Source organism: Bos grunniens, chromosome 2 (assembly GCF_055505025.1).
Source record: "Bos grunniens cultivar Pamir isolate PY7600 chromosome 2, Bosgru_T2T1.0, whole genome shotgun sequence".
Classification (NCBI taxonomy): domain Eukaryota; kingdom Metazoa; phylum Chordata; class Mammalia; order Artiodactyla; family Bovidae; genus Bos; species Bos grunniens.
Window position 1 is genome coordinate 99,373,541 of NC_141166.1, and position 18,184 is coordinate 99,391,724.

Sequence of the window (18,184 nt, forward strand, 5' to 3'; positions counted from 1 at the left end):
CTACTAACCAACCCACACATACACAAAATAGGCCAAGAGCAGAGTTCCTTCAAGAAATTACACTGGAAGCTCGTCCCTCGTTGAAACTCTGCTACAAAATAACTTGGCCTGAGAAAAGAAGTCAGACACAGAAGAGTACCTGCTATGTGGTGCATTTTACTATGTACAAACAAAGTCAAAACTAATATATGGGGCAGTAAGGCAGGGTAGTGATTATCCTTAGGGGCAGCCAGTTTGACTAGTGCTACAGGTCTGTCTGTAAATATTCACCAACCTATATGTTGATAATATGTGCACTTTTCTGCATGTATACTCTACTTTGAAGAAAAAAATTTTAAATATTAATAAATATTATTATAATTAAAATTATAATAACTTGGCCTGCAAAGCTTGTAGTTCATGGTCACACAGAGCAGGGTTTTGTGGGTTTTTTTAATCTTCCAGAAGTAGCCAAGCAGCATGAAAGCTTAAAGACCAAGTAGAAAACCATCTATACAGATCATTTAGCGTCTTTAGTGGGAAAGTTGCTGTTTCTATATGAGGTTTCTTTTCATCTTCACAGTGCCACTGCAAATGTTGCCAAAATACAGACGATGGATGCCCTGAATGACACGCTGGAGAAGGTGAGCCATGGGTGAGGCAGATCACATGATACTCCTAGCCAGTTTTCACCTAGCTGATCATGCTACATGGGTGAATGAGCTGATGACCGGAATTTTTTTCCATCTCAGAGGTTTGATGTCCCTGTGAAAGAATCTGCTTTCAGTTCAAGGAACACAGAGCCGTTTTGATGGGAAGAGCTGATGCTCCCGAATTCCTAGCATCTATTTAAGAAATCATTTCAAAAATAAGATAGGAAATTAATCAGAAATCATGATGCCAAATTGGCAGAACTTTACGTTGCCATCCATTTATTTCCTGGAGACCTTGGCATGTTGCTCAAATAAGGCAAACTGTGTGCTAGGAATTCAGCCCTTTTTGACCTTCCTCCCCACCACTGCTTTCCCATATGGAAATGTTTGATCTGAGGCCAGGATGGGTGGAGGGTTGCCCAATTTAAGACTGGAGGAAGGCTGGGCACTGGCTGGCTTTATCTAATAGAGTCTATTTATAAAGGTGGTCGACCATTACTATTTTTATTTCTGTGTCTTGAATTCTTTCTTAGTAGCTCAGGAAACTCAGAAAGTTCTTCCTGAATAGACAGTGGTTTAATTTTGGGTTCAATAGTTTGTTTTTAAATGTTGTAAGTGATCCGAGTGAGGATCTTTATTCTACTCCTAGGGAGGGGGCAGATACACTGAATTCAGGCATTGAAGAACCACCATTTCTGTTACCCCAACATATATTGAAGGTACAGGACTGGGTGTCCTTTGTAGAAGGAAGACTTGCTGTTATTGCCAACATCAGGGGTCTGAAATATTAATAGATTAGAATGGAAATTGTGCAGCTAAACTTCTGGGACCTCTCTTTGGTACTGGCTTCTCCTCTTACTGTCTTTAAAGCCTTGAGCAAGTTATTAATCTTGCACCTCTGATTTGCCATTTGTAAGATGAGGATAAGGAAGAAATGGTTGTTGTGTGGAATCAATGAGATTCACACACAGGAATCTCTTAGAACAGTGCCTGACACATGGAAACCTGTCTGCACTCTCTGCTCTGATTAGTAGCATCCATTTTATGACAGTGCAATGGAAAGTTATGTCTGAAGCCCCTGAGGCAGGCAGTAGTACCAGATGAGATCTTGACAATAGACCATAGCTACAGAGCCTTCTCACATGGTGGGGTGTGGTTCTCCCATCAGGTAGATCAGCGGGCAGGTCATAAATGACTGTTTGCCTTCCTGACTTTAGAAGAAGGGAAGGGGTGGATGGTGATCTGCCTCTTGCATTCTCTGGCTCCTGCTGTCCAAACACCTCATCCTCAGGGGCAAGAGATATCCACAGTAAGTGGAACTGAGTGGAATAGATACATTCCTCTAAAATATGTTAACCCAAAATAAAGTGTTTAAAAAGAGTGGTCAGTAAAGGTCAATTATGCTGTACTTTAGGTATGATGCTGGAGTCTTCACTGTTTTTTAATAGACAGGTGTATATGTCTATGGCATAAAGGACTCTTTCCCTGCCAGTTAAAAATAGCACCTCTGTATTTCAAAGATAAAATAATCAAATAGCAACAACAATAAGTTATATTTTGAAATCATAAGAAAACACAGATGGTGTGCTATTACAAATATTTTTAACAGTAACTATTCTATATTTTAAAAACCCTTTAACACTTAGCTCAATGTGTACTGTGTGGGACTGTGTATATTACTAATTATGACAGTTTCTGGCATCAGATGTCAGGTACCTGGGTCCTGTGCCGGCTCTGTCACTTGGTAGCTGTGTGTCTTTAGTCAGGTTGCTTCACTTTTCTGTGCTTCTATTTCCTTACCTGTAAATAGGAATGTGATTCACAGAATCCACTTCACAGAGATGTGAAAATAAAATGAGGTTATATAACATGTGCAAAGGACTCAGCACAGTGCCAGACACACTTAGCCCTCGGGACGGGTTAGCTTCTATTCCCCGGGGGAGATGTCCTACAGAGCATCACTTGGAATCCAGGCAAAGAATAAGAGACCAATCATAGAGTCCCAAGATTACCCTAAGTCACTGTATTGAATATGGAGGTTTGTGGGATCCACGTGTTCCCTTACAGCTGAGTAAAATTTTCCATAAATCCATAATTCAACCTGAAGTGTAACAGGATTTCATAATAAAGGTCAACCTGAGGTGGAAAGAACAATGCCTTTTAAAAAATAGATCTGCTGAGATCAGTGGTTGCCAGAGAGTAGGAGGAGGAGTTGACCACAAAGTGGCAGGAGGGAATTTTGAAGAGTGATAGAAAGGTTCTATGTCTTGATTGTGGTGTTGGTCACAGACTGTATGCACTTAAGAAAATCCGTAGAACTGAACACTGAGGAGGGCATATATTTTACTGTGGATAAATTATTCTGTAATTTTAAATGTAAAAATTGTATGATTATTAATAAACAGTCTAATACAAAAAAAGATGTAAAATACAGAGATGTAGATTTTTGCTAATAAATTTCCATCTGCATTATGATGACTTCCCCAACAATACATATTGTCATGAAGATCTAAGCATATATAATTGGCCTGAAGAAATATTGTAGCAGTAATGAGGGTCATAGACTCTGCATTTATTAGCATTCATTCATGCTCTCGGCTAGAATTATATCTAGTTAGTAGAACCCATGTTAATTCTCATGCCAGTTTAAGAACTTAAGAGTCCAAAACAGTGAGAGTTACAGCCCTACTCATAGGATCTCATTAACAGTTCAACCATGGCAGGAAATTTCTATCCATATACTATTCATGTCTGTGTACCCTTTTAAAACCAACCTAGATTTAAGATTTGGGAGAATGAAAAACAATTCCCCAAAGGTTGGAATTGTACAAATCTAAGTGGAAAGGAGGGCTTCCCTGATGGCTCAGTGGTAAGAACCCACCTGCCAATGCAGGAGACGTGGGTTCAATCCCTGAGTCAGGAAGATCCCCTGGAGAAGGAAGTGGCAACCCACTCCAGTATTCTTGCCTATAAAATCCCATGGTCAGAAGACCCTGGAAGGCAACAGTCCATGGGGTCTCAAGAGTCAGATACACCTTAGTGACTAAACAATAACAGAATGGAAAGCAACCTAAAATTTCCTGTCCCATTATTTCACCCACTCATCCCCACACAGACCTCATGACCAACTACCTTCCTCCTACTCTCCCTTCCTCTCTTGCCAGTCCTTCCTACCTGTTTCAGCCATAAATAATGAAAGAATTCATGTTGCCCAGTGATGGGCCATGCAACGTGTTTATTCTTGCAGAAGATGGGTTATATAAGCTCTCCAAGCTAAAAATTTGGGAGATCTGGTCTTAGACCAAGTTCCACCTACTCCCTAAAGGTTTTTGACCTTTTAGAAGCCACATAGCTCTTCTGAGATTTATGATTGCTCATTTACTTGATTATTTTAAGGCAAAGAATAAGAGAGAATGGTACTGCCAAATATGTTAATTCTCTGGATAGTCACAGAAGTATGTTTGGCAATAGTTGTGAAGCTTCTCCCAACAGAAAAGTATCCAGTTAAGCCATTAGTAATGGGGTTGGGTTATAGTGTGGATGTGGGTGGAATGTTGAAGCCTGGTTAAATTGGGGCCACTTTTCAAGCTGCCAGCTGTGTCACCAGGCTCACAGTGAGACGTATGTGAAATGGGATCCTGGGGAAGAGGAAGCCATCAAAGGCATCTGCAAATCTAAAAAGGTTTCTCTTGTTCTGTGGATTAACATCACCATAGGAGAATCCTTGAATTTCATCGACTGAATGTTTTGTTTTAAGCACTTTGCGTAATGGGGTGTAGAAATTTAAGCGCCAACATTCAAGTTGGAAGTTAACACCCTGGAAAGATGAATGAAAGAGCTGCCAGTCTGCTAATACCACCTGACTTCAGGCTCTAAAACAAAACCTGCCACTGAGGTTCTTTCACAGCTCTAATCATAAAGACTTTTTAATATACTTCTTTGACTTTTTCTCTGAAATGAAAAATACCGGTTCTGAGGTCACAACTACCCGAGAGGAAGGTACATTCTCAATGTGGAAGTTTCTATTAATCTGCTTTTCAAGTCCAATGTTTTGCCCCTTATGGGACAGAGTTGCAGCCAGGCAGAATCCTTACACACATACTGGCCTTGAATTCTTTCTCTTATGGAGTTACCATGGTTTATTTTATCTTTTTTTTTTTTTTTTAATTAATTTTATTTTATTTTTAAACTTTACATAATTGTCTTAGTTTTGCCAAATATCAAAATGAATCCACCACAGGTATACATGTGTTCCCCATCCTGAACCCTCCTCCCTCCTCCCTCCCCATACCATCCCTCTGGGTCGTCCCAGTGCACCAGCCCCAAGCATCCAGTATCGTGCATTGAACCTGGACTGGCATCTCGTTTCATACATGATATTTTACATGTTTCAATGCCATTCTCCCAAATCTTCCCACCCTCTCCCTCTCCCACAGAGTCCATAAGACTGTTCTATACATCAGCGTCTCTTTTGCTGTCTCGTATACAGGGTTATCGTTACCATCTTTCTAAATTCCATATATATGTGTTAGTATACTGTATTGGTGTTTTTCCTTCTGGCTTACTTCACTCTGTATAATAGGCTCCAGTTTCATCCACCTCATTAGAACTGATTCAAATGTATTCTTTTTAATGGCTGAGTAATACTCCATTGTGCATATATACCACAGCTTTCTTATCCATTCATCTGCTGAGGGACATCTAGGTTGCTTCCATGTCCTGGCTATTATAAACAGTGCTGCGATGAACATTGGGGTACACATGTCTCTTTTCCTTCTGGTTTCCTCAGTGTGTATGCCCAGCAGTGGGATTGCTGGATCAAAAGGCAGTTCTATTTCCAGTTTTTAAGGAATCTCCACACTGTTCTCCATAGTGGCTGTACTAGTTTGCATTCCCACCAACAGTGTAAGAGGGTTCCCTTTTCTCCACACCCTCTCCAGCATTTATTATTTGTAGACTTTTGGATTGCAGCCATTCTGACTGGTGTGAAATGGTACCTCATAGTGGTTTTGATTTGCATTTCCCTGATAATGAGTGATGTTGAGCATCTTTTCATGTGTTTGTTAGCCATCTGTATGTCTTCTTTGGAGAAATGTCTATTTAGATCTTTGGCCCATTTTTTGATTGGGTCATTTATTTTTCTGGAGTTGAGCTGTAGGAGTTGCTTGTATATTTTTGAGATTAGTTGTTTGTCGGTTGCTTCATTTGCTATTATTTTCTCCCATTCTGAAGGCTGTCTTTTCACCTTGCTAATAGTTTCCTTTGATGTGCAGAAGCTTTTAAGGTTAATTAGGTCCCATTTGTTTATTTTTGCTTTTATTTCCAATATTCTGGGAGGTGGGTCATAGAGGATCCTGCTGTGATGTATGTCAGAGAGTGTTTTGCCTATGTTCTCCTCTAGGAGTTTTATAGTTTCTGGTCTTACGTTTAGATCTTTAATCCATTTTGAGTTTATTTTTGTATATGATGTTAGAAAGTGTTCTAGTTTCATTCTTTTACAAGTGGTTGACCAGATTTCCCAGCACCACTTGTTAAAGAGATTGTCTTTAATCCATTGTATATTCTTGCCTCCTTTGTCAAAGGTAAGGTGTCCATATGTGCGTGGATTTATCTCTGGGCTTTCTATTTTGTTCCATTGATCTATATTTCTGTCTTTGTGCCAGTACCATACTGTCTTGATAACTGTGGCTTTGTAGTAGAGCCTGAAGTCAGGTAGGTTGATTCCTCCAGTTCCATTTTTCTTTCTCAAGATCGCTTTGGCTATTCGAGGTTTTTTGTATTTCCATGCAAATTGTGAAATTATTTGTTCTAGCTCTGTGAAGAATACTGTTGGTAGCTTGATAGGGATTGCATTGAATCTATAAATTGCTTTGGGTAGTATACTCATTTTCACTGTATTGATTTTTCCAATCCATGAACATGGTATATTTCTCCATCTATTAGTGTCCTCTTTGATTTCTTTCACCAGTGTTTTATAGTTTTCTATATATAGGTCTTTAGTTTCTTTAGGTAGATATATTCCTAAGTATTTTATTCTTTCCGTTGCAATGGTGAATGGAATTGTTTCCTTAATTTCTCTTTCTGTTTTCTCATTATTAGTGTATAGGAATGCAAGGGATTTCTGTGTGTTGATTTTATATCCTGAAACTTTACTATAATCATTGATTAGTTCTAGTAATTTTCTGGTGGAGTCTTTAGGGTTTTCTATGTAGAGGATCATGTCATCTGCAAATAGTGAGAGTTTTACTTCTTCTTTTCCAATTTGGATTCCTTTTATTTCTTTTTCTGCTCTGACTGCTGTGGCCAAAACTATGTTGAATAGTAATGGTGAAAGTGGGCACCCTTGTCTTGTTCCTGACTTTAGAGGAAATGCTTTCAATTTTTCACCATTGAGGATAATGTTTGCTGTGGGTTTGTCATATATAGCTTTTATTATGTTGAGGTATGTTCCTTCTATTCCTGCTTTCTGGAGAGTTTTTATCATAAATGGGTGTTGAATTTTGTCAAAGGCTTTCTCTGCATCTATTGAGATAATCATATGGTTTTTATTTTTCAATTTGTTAATGTGGTGTATTACATTGATTGATTTGCGGATATTGAAGAATCCTTGCATCCCTGGGATAAAGCCCACTTGGTCATGGTGTATGATCTTTTTAATGTGTTGTTGGATTCTGATTGCTAGAATTTTGTTTAGGATTTTTGCATCTATGTTCATCAGTGATATTGGCCTGTAGTTTTCTTTTTTTGTGGCATCTTTGTCAGGTTTTGGTATTAGGGTGATCGTGGCCTCATAGAATGAGTTTGGAAGTTTACCTTCCTCTGCAATTTTCTGGAAGAGTTTGAGCAGGATAGGTGTTAGCTCTTCTCTAAATTTTTGGTAGAATTCAGCTGTGAAGCCGTCTGGACCTGGGCTTTTGTTTGCTGGAAGATTTTTGATTACAGTTTCAATTTCCGTGCTTGTGATGGGTCTGTTAAGGTTTTGTATTTCTTCCTGGTCCAGTTTTGGAAAGTTGTACTTTTCTAAGAATTTGTCCATTTCTTCCTCGTTGTCCATTTTATTGGCATATAATTGCTGATAGTAGTCTCTTATGATCCTTTGTATTTCTGTGTTGTCTGTTGTGATCTCTTCATTTTCGTTTCTAATTTTATTGATTTGATTTTTCTCCCTTTGTTTCTTGATGAGTCTGGCTAATGGTTTGTCAATTTTATTTATCCTTTCAAAGAACCAGCTTTTGGCTTTGTTGATTTTTGCTATGGTCTCTTTTGTTTCTTTTGCATTTATTTCTGCTCTAATTTTTAAGATTTCTTTCCTTCTACTAGCCCTGGGGTTCTTCATTTCTTCCTTTTCTAGTTGCTTTAGGTGTAGAGTTAGGTTATTTATTTGACTTTTTTCTTGTTTCTTGAGGTGTGCCTGTATTGCTATGAACTTTCCCCTTAGGACTGCTTTTACTGTGTCCCACAGGTTTTGGGTTGTTGTGTTTTCATTTTCATTCGTTTCTATGCAAATTTTGATTTCTTTTTTGATTTCTTCTGTGATTTGTTGGTTATTCAGCAGCGTGTTGTTCAGCCTCCATATGTTGGAATTTTTAATAGTTTTTCTCCTGTAATTGAGATCTAATCTTACTGCATTGTGGTCAGAAAAGATGCTTGGAATGATTTCTATTTTTTTGAATTTACCAAGGCTAGATTTATGGCCCAGGATGTGATCTATCCTGGAGAAGGTTCCATGTGCGCTTGAGAAAAAGGTGAAATTCATTGTTTTGGGATGAGTCAGACAAACACCTTTCATTCTACATATTCTATCATTTTACAAAGACTAATAATGAAAAATCCAAAACAACCCCAAAGTTAAGATGCCAGACTAAAGCTCAGCTGTTTGTAGGTTGGAAAGCTATTCCTACTTATTTTTGATTAAGACTTGAATACAAAAATGTTCCTATCTCCATTGATATAAAATTTACAACAAATTAGGGCATTTAAGGGTTGATTACTTACCATTTCATCAGTTCTGAAGGTAGACCCTTTATAGGCTCTCTACTAACAACCTGCAAGTCTTTCTACTTTATTTTATTTATTTATTATTTTTTTAAGTTTTTCTACTTTAGAGTGCCCCTGATCGAGGGGGTGAAGTATTTGAGAAAAAGAACTCAGCTCTCTTGTATTTTCATGCATTGCTATAAAGCCCTGACCCTCCCAAACTTGTACAGTTGTAATTTAATAATCATGAGTGGTTCCTCTAAGGTTATTATCCTTGGCAGAATTATTTCCACTATATTCTCAGTCCTGTTGATTTTTTTCCCCTCTAAAATTTACCAGGTCAGTTCACAGATGGCTAACAGCCCCCAGGGGCAGTCTCCCTTTCATTCTGACCTCTGTCATTCCTCTGTGGAGAAGCCATTCAGCAGAGCTCTTAGAACCTCAGTTAAATGCCTTAGTTAAAAGGTAACCCCTAACCAGTGGGAATAAAAAATGGTAGAGCCACTATGGAAAACAATAGGATAGTATCTCAAAAAATTAAATATAGAATTACCATGTGATCTAAGAATTTCACTTCTCAATATATACCCGAAAGAACTGGAAGTAGAGATTTGAAGAGAAATTTGTGCAACAGTATTCATAGCAACATTATTCACAATAGCCAAAAGGTGGAAGGCACCCAAGTGTCCATCAACCTATAAATGTATAAACAAAATGTGGTCTATAGACATACAATGGAATATTATTCAACCTTTAAAAGGAAAGAAATTCTGACACATACTACAACATGGATAAACCTTGAAGGCATTACGCTAAATGAAATAAACCAGACACAAAAGAACAAGTATTGCATGCTAAGTCACTTCAGTCGTATCCGGCTCTTTGAGACCCCATGGACTGTAGCCCACCAGGCTCCTCTGTCTGTGGGATTCTCCAGGCAAGAATACTGGAGTGAGTTGCCATGCCTTCTTCCAGGGGATCTTCCCATCTCAGGGATATTGCATGGTTCCACATACATGAGATACTTGGGGTGGTCAAATTCACGGAGATAGAAGGTAGAATGATGGTGGCCAGAGGCTGGAGGAGGAAATAATGAGGAATTATTCTTTAATGGGTACGAAATTTCAGTTTGGTATGATGGATAAGTTCTGGAAATGGATGGTAGTGATGTCCATGTTAGCACAAGTTCGTGTACCTGACACACAGTGAATCCAAACACACCAAAACATCAGAGTTTAGAGCAGAGATTATTGCAGGATCATGCAAGGACACAAGTGACTCACGCCCTAAAAAAGCCCTGAGCTCCCCAAAGGTTTTGGCAAAGCATTTTTAAAAGCCAGGTTTGGGGGTGGAATCTCAAGGTATTGATCAGCTCTGCACAGTTCTCTGGTCAGCTGATGGTGAGGTAGCAAGGTGACGTCACAGGGTTAACATTATCTGTCCTTAAACTCCAGGAAGCCTGGGGTTATGTACTTGTGGTCATCAAGTAGTTAACATCAAGTCTTCCATTTGGTGGAGGCGTTTTCACATCTGTAAAATACCTCAGGAAATGTGCATCAAATACTATTATCTAGGTACTTCAGAGAGTAGGTAAAGCAGAGGATATGGGGGAAAGCCTATCCTGGGAAAGTCCCATAGGGTCATGCTCAGTTTTAGTTACGTAACAATGTAAGTGTACTTAATGCTGTACTTAAAATGGATGAAATGGTAAATTTTATGTTATATGTATTTTATCACAATTTTTTAAATTACAAAAGAAATGTAGCCCCTGAACTATGGAGATAACCCTGGAAATGATCAAATAATGAGTTAGTGCCAAATTAAGCAATAGGCGTGTCATTACCACTGTTCTCCTCTCCCCTTTCCTTTTGCACCTCCACCCATCATCCGTCTTGACACCGTAAGAACAACAGTCACACTGTGGCTGTCTCTCTTCTGTCTCAACTTGTCATCTTGCTCCATCTCACCTTGGCTAATTGCCCAGACTTCTGTTCTATCAGAGCTACTCGTTCATTTCCTTTCTCACCCTCCTTTACATTATGTTTGACTTTAAGTACTACATCTTCCTACCTATAATCTCTTGAATGTGATTTAGAGCTAACCTGAAATAATCCATCTGTTTTAGTTGACACTAAAGACACCTAATCTGAAAGAAAACTACTGAAGTCAGTGACTTCTTAAGTTTCCTTTTGGTTTTAACCTTAAAAACAAAACAAGACATTCTGCTGTTACCACACTATAACATGTATGTCATGAGGCCCAATGTTAATTAATCTGACCCTCCAAAATTACCAGCTCTTTTTTAAGTTCTAAAGCAATATTTATAACCAATACCTCAATTATGTTTCTTCCTTTCTACTAGAATGTCAGCATAGACCATCCTTGGGTTTAATTATTAAATAACTTGTAGCTTCTCATTGTAAAAAAAAACACTTTGAGCAAAACAAAGGCAAAGTAAAGAAAAAGACTAGGAATTGCCCATAATTGTATCCCTCAGAGATAAACAGTGTTAACACTTCAGTGTATATTCTTCCAGTGTGTTTAATTTTTTAAGACCAAGAAGAAAGAGCTTTCCGGAGTATGAAAGGGAGTGCTGTGTGCCCAGGGATATTTAAGAAGACATGTGAGGCACTTATGTTTCCCTGGCTTAGAAGAGCCCAAACAAGCCATAAACAGTGTGATGTTTGGGGTCATGAACAGTTTATCTCCCCTTTTATTTGACTTGAGTGTCAAGGCAAGGGCATCTAAGTTCAATAGAAATAAATTAAATTCCTAGTCAGCTGAGACATCCCTTCCTTGCTGGCTGAGGAAGGTGTCCTTAGGTTCCTTTATATTGAGTCAGTGGGCTGGAAAACCAACAAGTGGAATGGGCCCAACAGGCCACTGAGTCTAAATTCTCCTCCTAGGAAAAGTGTGTTTGAAATTGTCCCGGCATTGGGCATCCTTTATGATCTCATGCTGCCCTTGATGTAAACTCCATAAGGTCTCTTTGTCCCATAGGAACTTCCTCTTATTGTCGAAGTCTCAGTCTGTGTTAGTTTAGGCTCATTTCCTCACAAATGTCTTCTGGAGGGATGACTCAGTTCAGTTCAGTTCAGTCGCTCAGTCGTGTCCGACTCTTTGCGACCCCATGAATCGCAGCACGCCAGGCCTCCCTGTCCATCACCAACTCCTGGAGTTCACTCAGACTCACGTCCATCGAATCAGTGATGCCATCCAGCCATCTCATCCTCTGTTGTTCCCTTCTCCTCCTGCCCCCAATCCCTCCCAGCATCAGAGTCTTTTCCAATGAGTCAACTCTTCGCATGAGGTGACTAGTGAGCTAATAAGTCACTCCTCAGCCTTCTCTTTACAATGATGGTAGGTTGGACCATACAAAACAGCCAGTATTTGGCCATTTTTTTACCTACAAAAATAGAAATTTCACATGCTTCAATCTAAAAAATAATAACCCTAAGTTTTCCTAACTTCCTTCAGAGGCTCTTTATTTCTGATCTTTTGACATCTGAGGGGTTCCTTCTCCCCACCCCAGGCCCTCTCCAATGTGCCCGTAGCCTTCTTAGCATATTGTATTTCATATGGTGCATAGTGGTGCCAGAATAATGATCAATATTGGAGAACTGATGAAGAAGATACGGTTAACCATTTCTATCTTTAAAAATATCACTTCAAAACATAGATAGATGCACATATATATATTATTTATATATTACAGATAAAATATTTTATAGTTAAAAAAATTAAAAACATACTAGTGAGGGAAAACCCAGGTTAACACATATACTCATGGGTACAGAGCTAGAGGTGGTATGGAAAAGAGGTTATATCAAAGAGCTAAACAGAACTGTGAAATTCCTCTGCCCAGCTGTTTTGCTTTCTACTACGTTAACACTTTACGACCCAAAAGATCCAATATGCTTATTTTTTTTTCTTTCCTTCTCACCTCTAGCTCAGCCATAAATTTCCAGCAGTAGCGCACATGGCACATCAAAAACCCAGACCTGCTCTGGAGAAGGTCACTCCACTGAAAAGGATCTACATTATTCAGCAGCCTCGAAAATGTTAAGCTGGGACATAAAACAGCCGTCTAGCCAACTGCCTCGAATGTCTGAGAGCTTAGCAAAAAGGACCACACTTTGCATAGGCCTAGTGTACTTGCTTGGTAAATAAAACAGCTTTTATATCTTCTTTTTTGACTTCAGATAATAAAACATTCAAATTTGCAAATCCAATGCATCCTTGGACCTAGTTAGCATCCTACTGATGTTTACTGCATGCGTAATTTTGTTTAATAAATGGAGAAGATAGAAGGACTATTCCACTCCACCCCTGTGGATAAGCTCTTTTCTTCTTGATGCTGACCCTGAGTGGTTCCACCCACAGCAAGTTCTCCTTGAGGGCAAAGGTTAGAGAGCAGTCCACTGACCTTTGCAAGGAGAACATTCTGTGCAAACCTGAGCAGTGATTCTTTTTGATACATTTGTCTTAAGATGCTCAAGTTTTCACTTAAGGTGAAACGTCTTTTCTAATTTCCCACATAAATGTGTAGTTCGTCTTGACGTTTTGTTGAGAGAAAACGAAAATATTAGATTTATTTCAGACATGTTCTCTTCTACAAAGCAATGAGGTTTAGAAGGTATTAATAGAATTCTACTTTTAGTGGCACATTTGCTCAGGGCCTCTGCAAAGTTCATGCTCTGGAACTGGGGGCTCCTGATGCTCAGGGCATTGTGGTTGGGGTACAGAAGTTGGTTTTCACTGGAGGCGAAGCTGAGAGGGAAAGTGTTGCTGTAGTTAAAACTACTCTAGCTCTCTTGCCTTCCAACACACACTTTATATACTCACAAATGAATAGCCAAAGACATCCCTAGGTGACAGTAGGGGACAACCACATTTTCCCCCACAGAGGTTGGCTGCCACGCATAGTTCACCATTCTGTACCTCTAATTAATGATGCTATCCAGCATTCAGTATTTCTCTTTACCCAGGGAAGGGGTCAGTACTTTACTCCATCACTTTATAGGTTGACAACACTTGGAGTATGACTTGATGCCAAGACTGTCTCTGATTTCTGGAAATCCAAAGGCACCTGGCGAAGGCCCAGAAGTCATGACGACACACCCCACGGCTCCCCTTCATTGTTTGGTTCTTCTTCAGAATTAGGAGATCTGTTTGAGGCAATATCAAGCTTCTGGTCAGCGCCAGCATGAATCAACACAACAGTAATAACCACCCCACATTGGCTTAGCTCAGTACCTGGTCCTCTGGGAGTATGGTCAGAAAGATGAGTGTTGCAATTCAAATAGATGCTCAGATGTTCAAAGTCAGCACCACTTCCCCAGGGACAGTAGCAAGGTATAAACCAGATGGTGAGTGCTTGGTGTGGTGGTGGACTTCAATTAGGAGACTGGGGTTCTACTTCTGACCCTTACTAGGTCGTAAGCCTCAAGCAAGCCACTCAACTTTTCTGATCCTGATCATATGAGCATAAGAACATCTGACTCCTCAGTTTAAGCCCTGCAGTGGCATCCTGGGAAGAAGAAAAAATGGATACTTGGATTTATAATAAGCCATTTAAAGATTATTGAGAGCGATGTGGTACCAGGATGATTGTTCAAGAAGCTCCCAGAACTATAGTAATTGGAGAGAACTATGAGAGCTGGTATAAACTGAACCTTGGATAGGAAATTCAAGAAAAAGCTGAAGATTTGGGCTAGATGACAGCAGGGAGGAACCTGGGGAGATTGATAAGATACGTGGGAAGCAAGGAAGGCAGCACTGCACATTTGGCTTTCCTGAGTGCGATCTGAAGGCCAACCACCCAAAGGAAGTGCAAAGGGAAGACGGTGCCATTCTCTCTGTCCCTATACAGAAGGTGGATTGCAGGGGAAGAGAGGCTGCTCAAAGGGACACTAGGCAGTGAGGACCCCACATTAACCGAGGCCCACCATGGCCATCACAGAATCACAGGAAGTAAGAAGTTTGATGTGAACTCCAGATCTGAAAAGAAACCAGAATGATCTTAGAGAATGTCTTGGAATGGCTGAAAATGTCTTGAAGAGGAACTAGGCTGGTAAGAGAAAGTTGTGATGGAAAGCCGCAGGGGCTGTTCCCTCTCCCTCCTGAGGAACAAAGCCTGCACCAATGGGCTGTGGCCCCCTGTGGTTAGAGGCCCCTAAGATACAGTCTAAGGCCCAGTAAAAGCCACCACAGCAGGGGAGGGGCCATCAGCCAGTGCAGACCCAGGGTTTACTGATGGATAATTTAGCTCATTTCATCCCAGTTCAACAGGATCTATGCTGGGCACAATCAAGGGGATTAAGACACTAGCCCTTGCCCACTAGAAGCTCTTAGGCCAAAGGGAAATTGGCGAGCCAACTAACCAATGTGGAAAGTCTAGAAATGGCTCAGTGAGTGATGAGGGATGTACTGGTGATAAAGTCATGTATAGTAAAAAAAAAAAACAAAAGGAGAAGAAATACGTTAACTGTGGAGATTAGTGACTCCCATGCAGATCTTTAATATTTTGAGCTTTTTATTATGGAAATTCTCAAGTATATAAAAAAGTTGAGTGAATAATATATTGAACCCTCAGGTACCAATTGCAGAGCTTCAACCATGCAGCCAATTTTGTTTGATTTATAATAGCGAGCAACCCCCTCTACCCCCACTACCACTTCTTCCTCTCCCTTCTTTTTTTCTGGATTATTTTAGAGCAAATTCCAAACCTTAAATAATCTTATCTAGAAATACTTCAGTATGTTATCTCCAAGAGATAAGTGCTCCTGTGTGTCCACATACTCTCCCCCACTCTCAACTGAATTTTACAAATATTGTGGAGCAAAAGGAGTATTTATGCAAACCATCCAAGAATGCTTCACCATAAAAGGGAGACTGGGATTGTTAGACTAGCCACAAAAGCCAGAAACCAAAACAAAACCACACACACACACACACACACACACGAAGAACAGAGGCAGTAACAGCCACAGAAATGACTACTGTGGAATCTGGGAAAACAGAAGTGGACTTCTGGAGAGGAAGTAGAAAATGAAGATGACTTTCAAGTGGAAAGAAAGAAAAAGGTAAACATGCCCTTGTCAGGGCAAACAAGAGGTGTGGTAAATACCTCCTGTTGAGGAAAAGGATAAAGAGAACACTTAAAATAATTCTGAGGTCACTCAGAGGGAAAAAAAAAAAGTCGGTTGAGGTAGGAATAAAGAAGGGCAAATTAATGGTAGTAGAACATGAAAATGATTTATTCAACAATTATTAAGTTCCTCCTGTACAATAGGCTTTCTTTAGATGGAACTCAAGTCCAAGGAGAGTATAGCGTCTTGACTCCATGTCCTTAGGGAGTCACCTTACCCCAACATAGTCTCCCTGCCTCCAGCAAGGCTGGTGCCAATTCTTCAGGATCTCAACATTTTCATCCAAATAGGATAGAATGCATGAATGATCAATCAATAGTTAATTAGAGAAAGCAGTGACAGAGAACCTGAGCCAAGAAAAATGAAGAGCCAAAGGAAATAGAGGAAAAATTTCAGAGGAAATATCAGAAGACTAAAAGAAAATACACACACACACATGTTAAGATAAGCAAAACTTCATCTAAATGATTTGCATACAGTATTTCATGACATCTTCACAACAATCGTGAGAGATGATAGCTGTCATTCCATTTTACAGATGAGAGAATTAAACCTCACAGAAGTTAAGAGATTCTCCCAAGGCTTTATAGCTTGTTAATTGGTGAAGTTTCTCTGGGAATCTTTTAATATCAAATATAGAGCTGTCTCCATTATCCCATAAGAACGCAGACTGGAGATGAAGCTTAGAAATCTCCAGAAAGATACCGAGGATATGAACGTAACTTGGGCTTAAGAAATAGAGCTGAATTTGAAGAGAGAAATCTATGTATGAAAGGACTGCTTTGGGACTAATCAAATTCCTCAATGGGAAAAGAGCCACCCAAGTTCAGATTTCCAGATTTTTGTTTAAAAGTTTGGAAAGATCATGGAAGCGAACAGGTTGAGAGGAAAGATGCAATTTTTATATCTGAACCCTCAAAAGGAAGAGTGCACGCAGAAAAAGGAAAATGTGCACAGGATGCCTCTCCTGTGTCCAGCAAAAGGCATGAGTCTGGGGGAGAAGTCAAGTGCATCTTAGGAAAGGAGCTGTGGCCAGGGATAAACAAACGCTGACCCCTTCAGTGAAGTATTTGTTATCAGCCTGGAAGATGTAGATACAAAAATGTGAATGTTTTCTATTAGAGCTTTCCAAATCAATCTGAATAATTGCAAAAGCCTATCTGGATGACCTGTATGCACAGTTTATCAGCAGGTATGGAACAAAACCTCAGGCTCAAGTTTGTGCTAGTCTTTTCAACCCTGGTCTCATTGGGGTCAACCATACCGCTACTATAATTATCCAAAAGCTGTGAAAAAAGAAGAAAGGAGGGCTGACCACATAAATGTTCTTTGTGAACAGAAGTTTCAGAGTAGTTTGAAAAGAATGTGAGAGAACTGAGTCTGCTAAGGCTTTCTAGAGTCAGGAAACTGCCCATATTAGCCAGAACCACATCTGTATTAAAACAGCAATTTATCATAAATAAAATAATTTTGGTCAATACTGTGTGTCCAGATTTTTTTTCCTTTTTTTTTTTAAAAAAAAAGTCTATCAATTATTCAAGTTTAAAATTCGCTAGATTGGAGAGAGGGATATTTATTTAGCTGTCTGTGCTAGCTAGCCATTTGAATGCAGTACTTTGAGAGTCTCACAAGCAAAAGTGCTACAGGTCATAACATTTAAAGCGAAACGTTTTATCATTTCTATTCATGCATTGGTAGAGATTGAAATTAATTTCTTAAAACATAGGGAATTGGGTAGAGAAGCGAAGAACCAAAGTCATGCTCCCCCTTAAAGATTTCAGAAAAATGAAACATTTTTTTTTTAATGACATAAAAAGAGTTCTCTCCACAGAAATATAGCCAAAGGCTTTTAAGAATAAAATAGGTATTGTCACAAAAGGGAGAGCACAGACAGATAAAACCAAGGTGAAGACACTGGGGAAGAAATAGTGAAATCAAAGAACAGATGAAACAGAATGGAGATGATGAGAGCACAAAAGGGTCACAGAAGAGCAGAAACACTCCCTCCAAAAGCTAAAGAAGAGAGAACTGCTGCAAGATTAAAATGGGCAGAAAAAGGCACCAAAAGAGGGAGCCTAGAGATAATGGAAGGGTTTAACCAAAGACATCAAGTGCAAGGAAAGATTGAGTGATGAGCTCGACTGTGGACTGATGAAGAAATAAGCCATCTGACAGTGGACATCATGGGTCAAGTGATTCTAAGGGAGCCGAATTTCAAAGCAAGTATGCACTCCTGGGTCTGGTGGACATGCTGCTTAGTTCTTCCAGGCTTTTAAAAATCCAGTCAACTGCACTTTTCCATGGCAGACACTTATGAGGAAGGTGAAGTGACCTATAGAGTGAAACGAGGAGCTAGTGATCATTTAAAAATGAAAGAGGGCAGATGTTGGGAACTAGACACCACTATCTTTTTAAGGACAGATT

General features: G+C 39.6%; 1 protein-coding gene across 3 annotated transcripts in view; it reads left to right on the forward strand.

Moving 5' to 3' along the window:
- DAPL1 (death associated protein like 1) overlaps positions 1 to 12,836 on the forward strand; it is a 111,596-nt gene extending 98,760 nt beyond the window's left edge. For all 3 annotated transcript variants that reach the window (XM_086354607.1, XM_086354616.1, XM_086354623.1), the window contains 2 exons: positions 563 to 623; positions 12,559 to 12,836. In XM_086354607.1, the coding sequence (XP_086210733.1) occupies positions 563 to 623; positions 12,559 to 12,675 (178 nt within the window). In that variant the 3' untranslated portion in view covers positions 12,676 to 12,836. The remainder of the gene's footprint in view (positions 1 to 562; positions 624 to 12,558) is intronic.
- The last annotated feature ends 5,348 nt before the right edge of the window (positions 12,837 to 18,184 follow it).